Here is an 11,944-nt window from a genome sequence, read left to right on the forward strand (position 1 = left end):
GGACATGATTAAAATAATAAAAATTAAAATAATAAATAATATAAAGAAAACTGCTCTTTTATCGAGGGGCTATTTTTATTTTACTGCGTCTGTTTTTCAACAGGAAAAAGAATAAAGTCACAGCTGGAGGTGCAGCGCTGCTTACAGTGACATCTACTGGCTAAACATAGTACTACCACTAAATAGTGTTCAGCTGAGGTGGCTGTACTATGAAAATAGGTTTTACCAAGAATCACAGCAACAAAAAATGTAATTTCACAACAAATAAAATTTATTCAATTATATATTACAAATATCTACAAGTCATGTAACAAGTAAATATTAAAATAGACTTTTTTAGAACTATCGTTCAAAAGGCATTATGCTGAAAAAATAGGATTTGTTGTGATCTCACAATGAAACTGTAAAAGTATGATTTTTTTTTTGTTGTTTTTTGTTTCCTTGGAAGCCACAACAGACTTTAATGTGCACAAGACACAATGAACAACATGAGGAGTGAGGCCACAATAAGGACATAACACAATGGCGCAAAAAAGGGGAAAAAGAAAAACAACAAAAAAAAAAAAAAAAAAAGTCTGAACACTTCAGTAAACCTCACAATTAAGTCCACAGTACAGCTCTTTAGGAAAAAAGTACAAACAATGCAACGCATGCACAGCATTTAATTGCCAAAGTCAAAGAACACCAGCTGTGGCGTGGATGTCCAGATGAGGAAGGAAGAAACAGCAAAAACAAAACAGAAAAAAAAAAGAAAAAAAAAAAAAAAAGGAAGCAACCGAAGCCAACACATGCTTAAGATTTTAAGCCAACGACAACATCACAAACAAAGAGGACACTCAATATCAAAAAAAAAAGGAAAAAAGGGGGGGAAAAAGAACTTTGGTCCATTAAAACATCAGACAGAACAAGTTTACAATCAAAATATCTATCATTTTTTGTTGTTTTTTTACAAGTTTAAAACAATAATTACATGGCTATTTACAAATGCACAATTTATGTATAAAATAAGTTAAAAAAAATTAAGAGCACAGTCTGTACACAATGTATGAACACTCAGTTTGAAAACAATTGAAATCTTTCACTTGTGTGACCCTGCTTGATGAGGTGTTGTCGTCCACACGGCGCCTCCTCTCACTGCACCGCCTGGCCCTGCTTCTCGTCTCGGCTCCCCGGCTACGTCTGTTGCCTGGACGGTCTTCCTTCCCCGTCCTCGTGGGCGGGCGGCCTGTTTTGGACTCTAAGAGCTCTGGAATTAAAATGGTCTCTTTTTTTAAGTGCTCTTTTTTATCACTGCCTCATTGTAAGTGCTTCACATTTTTTCCTTTCCTGTTCCCCGATTGTGCAGGCTGCCCGCTCGTGTCAGCAATTTAGCTGCCGCTGTGGCAAAGCGCGTCTGTCCTACAGCTCATATCGGGGTCAGGTCAAAGTCGTCGTTGACCTCCACGAGCGGGATGTAGAACTCGGGGATCTCAAAGATGCTGGTGGACTTGTAGGTGGCCGGGTCCAGCTCCTGCAGCTTGAGCTGCCACTCCAAGCGCTGCACTGCGTTCAGAGCTGCTGCCTCGTGCTGCTGCCTCATCAGAAGACACGTCTGTGGAGGGAAGAAAAAGAGGTCGTGACTTCATCCAACAGCTGTTCTCATTTAGACCAAGAGTGTGTCTCCAAGAAGGAAGTGGTGGAGGAGAGGGTAGGAAGAAAAAACAAAGGCAACCAAAAAGTGAAACGTTTTTCTCCACCCTGCTGCTAAACCCAAAAACGCTCTCCTCCACGCTTAATTCAAAACAAAAAACTGGACTGCACCATCGATCGACACCAGAGAAACTTTCCCTGGGTGCTTCATCAGGTACACCTGTTCAACTACTTGTTAACCAATCACATGGCAGAAACTCAGTGCACTTATGTATGCAGACGTGGTCAGATGCTGGAGTTCAAACTGAGCATCAGAATGGGGAAGAAGTGAAACAATTGACGTTATTGTGGCATGGTTGTTGATTCACAAGTATTTCAGAAACTGCCCATCTGCAGACATTTAACCACACAAACACCTTGAGGGTTGCTGATGTCAGAAGAGAATGGCCAGACCGCGTCGAGCCGATAGGAAGGCAACAGTAACTCAAATGACCACGTATTTGTGCCATATTACAAACCTCAAAAAAAAAAAAAAAAAATTGACAATGAGTTCACTGTACTCTGATGACCTCCCCAGTCACCAGATCTCAATCCAGAAGAGCACCTTTGGGATATGGTGGACCGTGAGCATCATGGATGTTCAGTAACTGTGTCATGCTATCATGTCAATATGGATTAAAATCTCAGCAATGCTTCAGGCACCTTGTTAAATCTGTGCCATGAAAAATTAAAGCAGTTCTGGGGCTCCAATGCAGTGCTAGTTAGGTGTACCTAATAAAATGGTCAGGAAGTGTAGTTGGTGGTTCCTTTTAGCACATTTATTTTTCATCCCTTCCAGAGAATAAAGCCATATGCAATTAATTAACTTCTAAACATCCCCCTTGCTTTAAACTTGGAAGTCGCTGCTCTCTGGCTACCCCTAACCCTTCTCTTAGTTTCCTGGCTGCCTCTTGGCTTCCTGAGCACAGACGCCAAGATGTCACAAGATAAATCTCAGATGCATGAAAGGCAGAGATCTGCATCTTAGATGTAAAAAGCAACAACTAGCAGGATACAATCACTGAAAGATTAAAAGCATTCACATATGAGACAATAAGACCATCTAAAACAAACAAACAACTCTTTCTACATTTTTTGGAATAAAATAAAAATCTCCTGCAATGATATTTCTGACCATTTCCTTATAATTTCAGATTCACTGCTCACCTTTAGTTTGTCAAACTTGTCGTCGACATCTTGTAACCACGACATGAACTGCCTGGCGTTGAATCGGTCCCTTACTGATGTTTTGCCATCATCACTCTATGAGACAAACAAATGATAAACTCACAAATTCTCCCCAAAATACACTAAAAACACTGGACTGTAAAACATAAACCCATGGATGTCCTTGTGTTAATTACCTGGACATCCTGCGGCATGTTGTACACTTCAGCATCCAATAAAACGGTGCAGGCACTGAAAGGCAGAGTCTGATTGGCTAGTGTTCTTGCTGCCCGGTAATGGACTCGTAAGACCTCCTGCTCGTTTGAAACAATCAGCTTTTCCTTAAAGAAGGAAAAAAGAAATCCAGTCAGTGTCATAAATCCAACGTTTGTGTGTTAGCGTGAAACTCAAATCTTTTTAAGAAAGCACATGTAGCACAGCACCAAACACAGTCATGGTTAATATAACTGCAGGCATAGCACAGACGACATTTAACAATGCGAAGCTCCAACAGCAGAACTACGTACCCTTTCAATGCTGTGTTGCAGTCGTAGTTTCATGCGGACCACCTCCTGCTGTTTGAACATCTCTTTGAGCTGCTCAGGTAATGACGGAGGAGGAGTTATCTGTCCAAACGAACCGTTTAAAAAGGAGAAAGATTTTTACAAACTTGGTCAGGACTGCAGTTTGACATCTGAGAGATGAGAAAATATTATCATTTAAAGTTTAGTACTGGTGTGTAGCAGTGATGCCGTGCGTCTATTAGGGCTGCCACGATTAGTCGACTAGTCACGATTACGTCGACTATCAAAATCGTCGACGACTGATTTAATAGTCGATGCGTCGTTTGAAGCTTTGTAAGATCCCAAAAGACGCAGGAATAAGTAGTAGGATTTAAGAGTGTAATAACGGACTGAAACAGAAGATGGCAGCACTGCATGTACAAGGATGCCAGCTGCCGTTAAACCCCGAAGAAGAAGAAACTGTGTCCCAGAATTCATAGCGCGGCCCAGCTCAGTTTCCAACAATGGCGGCAGCTAGTTAGTTTTAATATTACTCTTATTATTCTTTCTGGGTCACAAAATAAACGTTTAACATATTTTCAGGCGAGAATGTAGCTGTGTAAACCTCAAATATCTGCTCAGTTTATCAAGACACCACATATTTTCAAAAGCGCTCCGACGTTTTCAGAGACGTCTGTTACCCACTAGCTCGATAGCTAGCCGGGGGCAAGGCTCACTAGAGCCCGTGAGAACACCGGACTCCCGGCAAATCGTTTTCAAACCCACCGCTGTCTTTCGCTACTCAGGTTAAACATATATAAGTCACTTAGATAACTTCAAAATGTTATTGTTTGGCTTTTTGTAGTATTTTATTTGTTCCTGAGTAAATCGGTTTGGCTGAGATTAAAGTTATAGTTTTTACACAGCTGAATAAACATCAAGCAGACAGCTGATTATCAGAAGAATATACTCTGGTGTCCTGTTATATTTTAGATAGCAAGGAGTTTATTAAACTTCACCGAAACAATCTTCAAATGTCATTAAAATTTAATAAACTATCATCTTGTCTTTATTTTTAGTTAGCACATACCTTAAAAACTTAAAGCTGTAAGCTAATGATAGTTATTGCACCAGCAGCATCTGCTCTTATATAAGCTGTACGTTTTACGTCCAATGGATGCATGATCTGATTAGTCGACTAATCGCAAAAATAATCGGTGACTAGTCGACTATCAAAATAATCGTTTGTGGCAGCCCTAGCGTCTATGCAGAAAACTGAGCATCAGCTGTCCTGGTAAACATGGGAAATGAAATGCTTAAGGCTCTGAGCCTTAATAAATGAGCAGTTAACAGCAAGACATCAATGGTGTGCTCACAGTTTGGGTGAAAACATAAATGATTGTGTTGTGGACGGATGGATGGCTCGCCTTGGCATTAGCTCATCTGACTACTAGACTTCTTTTTGTCACTCTTCTGTTTCACTGATAAGATTTAATTCTCTTTTCAATATTTTTCCAACAAAGTCTCATCTCTTCAAAATGTATAACCTCCCCCTGTATAATCTATGACTGACCCCCGTCTTCAACACAGCTGCAGCGGTGCAACGTGCCGGATTAACACGACCGCCAAAAACAGGGATAGAGGATGTGACAGAAATTTAATGTTAACTTTGACATGCAGTGAAAGGGAGAGCAAATGATTTTTCTTCCCAGAAATATATAAATTAGAGCTGCCTGATTAGTGTAAATTTATATTCAACTGCAGTTATGGATCATGTTATGAAGCCAACATAATGAGATCAAACCATCATTGTGCTCCGTTCTTTGCACTAAAGGTCAAATGGTCACTAGCTTCGTTTTGAATCATAAAAGAGTATGCACATCATCCCTGCTGCAGTTTTGTCTAAAAAATCAAATCAAATCAATAATAACAATGATGACTCACAGTTGGTATACAGAGTTTGCTGAGTGGGTTCCCGTCTAGGAGGTATGAGCCATTAAAGGTCACATATTCGTCATAATACTGCGGTGGCTGCGGGGCGACGCTGCACAACACTTTACGCTTCTCCTCGATCTTCTTGCGGATGTGCAGGAACTCGTAGTATGGGTTAGCCCTGTCCGACTGGTAAGGTTCGATCTCCTCCAGCTTTACAGAGTCAACGATAGCCGCTAGCGACTGCTGTTCCCTCTCTTGTTGAGTGGTGGAGCACGGCTGGGAGAGCGACACCTTCGGCATCTTCCTCTTGCGTGGATGGGGCACGTGAATGTCCATTTCCTCGTCTGCTGCGCGAATCTTGAGCTTCGCCCCTGAGGAGTCGGACTCCCGGTCTCCGGATTGCGGAGAGGAACTCCCTGAGGCGCTGCTGCTGACGTCTGTTGGATCTGCTGATTGGACGGCACTTTGGCTCTGCTCTTCTAGAGCTAAGGACGACTCTGGTTTCTCCTCGGCAGGCGTGACCTCCATGGGCTCCGAGGAGGACTCCGCTTTGGATTCAGGTGAGCTGTCTGTACCCAGGCTGCCTTCAACGGATGAACTCTCAGTTGCAGCAGAGACAGCAGCACCACCACCGCTGTTGTGCGAGCTTTGCGGTACATCTGCTGTCCCTTCAGTCTTGTATTCAGGGCTCGAACAGGACACGCTTTCCTTTTCCGTAAGAGCATCGAGACATGGGCCTGAGATGTCGCTGGAAGGCTGTGATTTCTTGCAGTCTTGGCCACTTGCATCTGCATCCTCTTGAGAAGGCCTGGACTCATCGGATCTGCTGAAACCCATTGAGGATTCTCTGGCAGCAGAGGTGGGAATGTGCGAGCTGGTGGACGGTATGGGACTCCCCGCCGCTTCTGTTGTCAAGTTTTCTGCATCCGTTTCCATATTTTCTGGTTCTGTTCCGTGAGCGGTCTCCACGAGTGTGTCTTTTTGGTCAGAAACCTCCGTGGTAACTAACTCGGCCTGCTGCTGATTCTCAATACCAGAAGACGGGAGTGGTTCTCTATGCTGGAAGAGCTTTGTGTTTGTGAGTGCTGACAGCTCAGCAGCTTGAGAAGCTGTAGGTACTGACGGCTGATCAGATTCTTTAGTAACACATTCTGCCTGTGAAGTCTCCATCTGACACTGGATGTCTTGGACAGCAGGAGGCTCAGATAGAGGAAGAGGTTTCTGCTCCGCCGACCCACTTTGAGAACTACTGCACTGTGAGCTGCTGGACTGTGGAAGAGTCACGCTTTTACTGGGAAGATCTTTATTTAACAGTTGTGTTGTCGAGCATCCAGCAGTGCTTCCTTCCCTCTCTGTGACTGAATCGGTAACTGAATTTGAATTTTGTTGTGTACTCAGGCTCTCCTCGGTTTCTGAGGCCTCCTTCATTCTCGGCTCCTCTCCTGGGATCGCAGTCAGGTTGGATTTTGGCAGATTTTCAACAGCTTTGCCTTCAGTTGATGAGTTGGCATCCTCATCCAGAATAGCCCTGAGGTAAGGAGATTCATGCCTGCCGGACATCACTCGATTACCTTGTGAAACATCTGGAAGACTGTTGCAGTCTTTATCGTGAACAGACGGCGACCTTGTAGCTTGAATGACGAGGGAAGACTGGAGAAATGCAGGCTGGGAGTCTGAGGCTTCCATGTTTACATCAGAATCGTATTCGGCATTTCTGGGAGTTAATGTCGTTGCCTGGCACGAATCCTCCGAGCTGGCAACAGAGACTAAAGAAACAGACCTGGAAATGATGCCACAACGGTCATTCTCAGGACGGGGTGATCTCGTCAGACAGTTTTCCACGGCTGATATGACCTTTGCGCTGATAGAGGGCAGACTCTTCCCATCAAGTGACACCGTTCTGGGGCTAGTGCCGTCCTTCAGGGATTTATCTCTGCTGTGGACATCAGATGTATCAGAGCTTTTTGAGCGTGTTAGCTCCTTACTCAAACATGGTTCTGTTTTTGTTCTGTCTTTAGGCTTGGACTTCCCTGGATCTGCCACAGGCCGCTGTTTAAGCCTTTCCCGCTCTTTCTGTTTGAGTTTTTCTAGGTGCTTCCGATGCCACAGCTCAATCTCTTGGTCCTTCATGCTGAGCATGCGCTCAAAGCTGGTCTGCATCAGGTCATCGTTCACAAGTCTCTTTTCTTTTGGTTTGGTGTCTCGTATTGCTGGTGGGGCTTTCAATTTGGCCTTGTCTGCCTCCGTCTCACTGGATTTGGCCTTGCTGATTTTGGCCTGCTGGGAGCGGTCTTTGTGTCGCTCTTTATCCTTGTGTCTATCCGAGTCTTTGTCACGGTCTCGCCTATCGCGATCCTTCTCCGGCGTTCTCACTGCTTCCTCCTTTGATTTTGTAGATAAGGACTTGCCGCTCTCAGAGAGATGGCTTTTCTTCTCCTCTAAAAGTAATTTCAGATTGGAGGTCGAGGACAGCGTTCCATCTTTTATTTTATCTCTTCTTTTCCTGTCAAAGTCCTTTTCTTTGGCGCGATCAGATTTACTGTGATCCGTGGTCTTCTCCAGAGGTTTTCCTTTCCTATCAGAGCTTGTGCGATCCTTTTCTCTGTGATCCCCGGCATTATAGTCTCTGTCCTGCCTCTCCTTATCAGACCGTTTGTCAAACTTATCTTTACTTTTCCTGCTGTCTTCATGCTTTTTTGTTGTGGTTAAAGATTTCAGCTTCTCGTTTTCTTTGTAGCTTTTCTCTCCAGGCGAAACGGAAGAGATGGATCCCGCTCGCTCCTTTTCCTTCCAACGATCCACTGAGTTCTGTGGTTCGGTTTTGTCAGAGTGCTCTGTTTTGACCTTTTTTTCCTTGTCAAGATGCCTTTTCTCCATTTTGTCTGAGTCCTTTTCCTTTCCTGGGAGCCTCTTGTCAGTTTTCTCGCGTGAGCCTTTTTCTGCAGGCTCCAGCTGTTCTTGATCAGCTGTGATCCCACTTATGGGTTTCTCCTCTGTCTCTTCTTTCATGCTGTTGCTCTGCAGCGACTCCTCAGGAATCCGCCCTGAGCCGTGGCAGTCCACCTTTTCGTCATGCTCGCTGAGCTTTGAATCCTTCACCTTCTCTTCTCTTCCTGCCGCCTCCTTCCGCTCTTTTTTCACGCTCTTGTCTTTTTCTCGCTCCTCTCTTGGCCTCTTTTCCTTGCTGCCGGAGTGTTTCTCCTTTGGGTTTCGCTCATCTTTCACAGGAGAGGAATCAGCAGTCTTCTGAAGCGAGCTGTTGTCTTCACTTTCCTTTTTTACTGGCAGAGGTTCATCTGTCTCATCACTTTTGAAAAAATTTTCTTTCCAGAACTCTCTGTCAAATTCCAAATTCCTGTGGCTGTCTTTCCTGGCCTCCTTTTGCCTTTGGCGGCTCCGCTCTGCCTCATATTCCCTGCGGTGTTTGTCTTTCTCTTTGTGTTTAAATTTATGCTTCTTCACGACTTTTCCGTCTAAATCAGTCTTCCGTAAGGCAACCTCGCTGTCTATGCTGTTTCCTATGCTGCCGTCTTTGTAGGGGCTCGAGTGGCCATCATCGCCGTCCACACTGGAGTCTTTCTGTTGATGTTTGCTCTTTTCCTTGTGCTTACATCCCTTCGTGCTGGAGCCTTCAGTGCAGTAGTCTGCGTCTGTGTAGTGGTTGTATTTGACACCGTCCACTGGACACGAGCTGTCAGTGATGGAAACGCACATCTTTGCATTTTCCTGTTTGAGTGGTGTCTGTTTATCTGTCAGGCTGTGGTTCAGTTTAGGAGATTTGATGGCTGACAAGTGGAAGAGGTGGACGGATGAGTCATCTTTGGGACTGAAAGACATCTTGAAAGAGTCTTCCTCCCGGCCCTTCTCTGTGCTTTCAGACACTGTTGCCAGAGAGAGGACTAGCGTTTTACTGTTTTCTTTCCCATCTTCCTGGTTTTCCTTGTTTTTATTCAGGCTCTTGCTCTTCCTCTTAACTTTACCTTTGTCCTTTTGCTCAGTATTGTCCTTTTTCGACCTCGTGTCCGGCTTGACGTTCTCCGAGCTATGAGAGCAGGTGGGGGAGCTTCTCTTCTCTGAGAGGCTCTCCGTTTCGTCGCTGGAGGTATCCGAGCTGCAGTGGACACGAGACGTCTTCTGCTTCTTGGACTTTGATGAGGAATCCCCCTTGTTGCTTTGCTTTACTGCAACGTGATTCCTGTCTTTGTCCTCCTTCTCCGGCTGTCGTAGCTCCCTCCTGAGGATGTGTCTGTCATTCAGGGCTTTACTGAGATTGTCCTCCTCTTCCTCGTCCTTAAATTCGTACTCATCCATCCCCGGCATGGAAGACGATGCTTTCGTGGCAGAGTCCTTTTCAGTATCAGAGTCTTCCATGTTGTCATCGACACTGGATGGATTGACAGATGGCGGGTCTTCAGATTCTGTGGAGTACAGTAGACTTAAGCTTCATTTACAGTGGACACATTACTGGATGTCGATGAAACAAAACATAAATATTACACAGGAGGGACAATCACCTGAAGAGCTGTCATCATGGTCCGACGCGGCCCCTTCTCCCTTTAATAGCTGTTCCAGCTCCTGAGAGTCTGCCACATCCACCGGGCGCTCGCCACGCTTGTTGGCTTGGAAGGCGTTACCGCCGTGACGAAGCAGAAGTTTCACAATCTACAGAAAACACAACAATTACACTGAGAAATCCTAGACAGACAGACACGCCTTAGATTTTTTAAAAGGTAAAATCTAACATTTTACCAAGGCATTTAAAATTGTAACAAAATGCACTTTAACGCAATCGGATGCATTTTGATCATTTTTAAACTCGAACAACTTAAAAACAAATTTACTGGCCGATGACCTAAGAGTGGCCGTCTTCTTCTTATTATCATAAAATACTACATTCTGCAAGTTGATGCAACAGAAATAAATATTTGACTTAACATTTAAAGACAGCCACAAAACAAAAACAAAAAAAAACCCCAAACATGTATGCAATGTCCACATATAAATGTAATGGCACTCTGACTCTTCCTGCATTAAGGATGGACTTGTGCAACCTTTATATTAGAGGTGCGATCAAAAAAGAATTGGCTCATGAATACATACAAGCACACCAGACTAAAATTTGGCTGATCTCCCTTTTAAAGTCATCCTCTTGGGTCAGTTTTCAGTGCTGCTGCTATTTTTAGCTTGCTCGTTTTTAGGCTAGATTCTGATCGCTTGCATGTGTGGTCTACGATTTCACCACAGCCCTCAAAACTTTAAGCAGCCAACTTCTATCTGTCAGACTGACTCTGCTTTCATAGTGGGGGTGGGGGGTGGGGGGGTGTCTGGGTGTCCAGCTATGACAAAAGTTTTTTGCAGGTTTCAGTTACAGAGTCCACAGTTTCCTGAGCGAACAGGAGTGCGAACAGGAGCATGCTTGTCAACATTCGCAAGATTGTTATTCACTGTAAATTTATCCCCCAAGGTGACACTGACAACTCGCTCGAGTTCATCTAACATCCTGAGACGTCTAAGGAAAATATTCAGCACAAACGACCTGAACTGTGATGCGTGCCATCCTGTGCCGGCACAGAGCGCATTAAGAACACGTACGTTTTTCTGGCTATGTTGACATAATCTTGGCTCACCAACCTCCCTACTTGCCAAATATGTCTCCCTGCCAAATCCACAAATTCCACAAAGTTGAAAGGTCACCGTCTTGAAAAGCTGAAGGAGATGCACCATGTATCTTAGAGGCAGTGCAGGAAGACAAAACAGGTCTTCTGCTGAGCGACCTAAAAGTAGCATTCGCCTGGAAGCTGTCCGGGTTTGGTGATAAGCCAAATTTAAATCAATTTGTGTATTTTTGTTTTGATTCTCAGAAATGTTTAATCAAATTTTGTAAGTGCACCGAGACAATGTCCTTCTTACATTCTGTAACAATTTCACACAGACCTGTGCAGAGTCCTTAATCAACAATTTTAAGTGCAATATACTTTTAAGACCTTCAGTTACAGACTAACTCAAAGCTCTTACATCTTTGTGCCCGCTGCTGGAAGCATCATGAAGTGGTGTATCGTCATCCAGACCCTGCGTATTCACCTCTGCACCCGCTGCTATCAAGACCTTGGCCACATCATAGTAACCAAGATTACAGGCTTCATGCAGAGGCGTCCAACCTGGTGAGGACAGGAGAAGAGTCTTAAAAATTTTTTACCAGCTGTTTTCTCAATTCTACTACTCGACATACCAACAGCTGCATAAGCAGTAGTAATGCGCAGACTGATTACAGCTCATGTTGAGACATTGCCTTTGCATCAGCATCTGTTACTCAGTCTAATGTCATTATTAACACCTGCTGGGACATGATGAAAGCTGTTAAATGATCATCTCCTGGGGCGTCGTACCTGCAAAGTCTTTGACATTGACATCAGCTCCCAGGCTAATGAGCTCTTTAACCTGCTTAGCGTCTCCCCGGATTGCTGCCATGTGAAGGGGAGTCTCCCCTCGCTCGTTCCTCTTGTTGACCTTGTCTTTCTGCCGAGACGAGGCGCTGCTGGGGACTTTCTTCTGCACAGGGGTCGTTTGTGAGGGGTGACTTGGTGTAGAGTCTGGACACATGGAGAGAGCGAAAAAGACTTAAATGATGCTCGAAGGGAAGAGAGACAGAAAAAAAGAACATCACACACTAA

General features: G+C 44.3%; 1 protein-coding gene across 2 annotated transcripts in view; it reads right to left on the reverse strand.

Annotated features, from left to right (window-relative positions):
• Window positions 1-250: 250 nt before the first annotated feature.
• Window positions 251-11,944, reverse strand: part of ankrd12 (ankyrin repeat domain 12) — a 39,772-nt gene continuing 28,078 nt past the window's right edge. For both annotated transcript variants that reach the window (XM_084911766.1, XM_084911767.1), the window contains 8 exons: window positions 11,660-11,863; window positions 11,289-11,431; window positions 9,788-9,935; window positions 5,283-9,691; window positions 3,363-3,461; window positions 3,033-3,176; window positions 2,836-2,931; window positions 251-1,591 (listed from right to left, as the gene is read on the reverse strand). In XM_084911766.1, coding sequence (XP_084767892.1) covers window positions 1,406-1,591; window positions 2,836-2,931; window positions 3,033-3,176; window positions 3,363-3,461; window positions 5,283-9,691; window positions 9,788-9,935; window positions 11,289-11,431; window positions 11,660-11,863 — 5,429 coding nt within the window. In that variant the 3' untranslated portion in view covers window positions 251-1,405. The remainder of the gene's footprint in view (window positions 1,592-2,835; window positions 2,932-3,032; window positions 3,177-3,362; window positions 3,462-5,282; window positions 9,692-9,787; window positions 9,936-11,288; window positions 11,432-11,659; window positions 11,864-11,944) is intronic.

Source organism: Perissodus microlepis, chromosome 18, assembly GCF_051167445.1.
Source record: "Perissodus microlepis isolate ML-2025 ecotype Zambia chromosome 18, ASM5116744v1, whole genome shotgun sequence".
Classification (NCBI taxonomy): Eukaryota; Metazoa; Chordata; class Actinopteri; order Cichliformes; family Cichlidae; genus Perissodus; species Perissodus microlepis.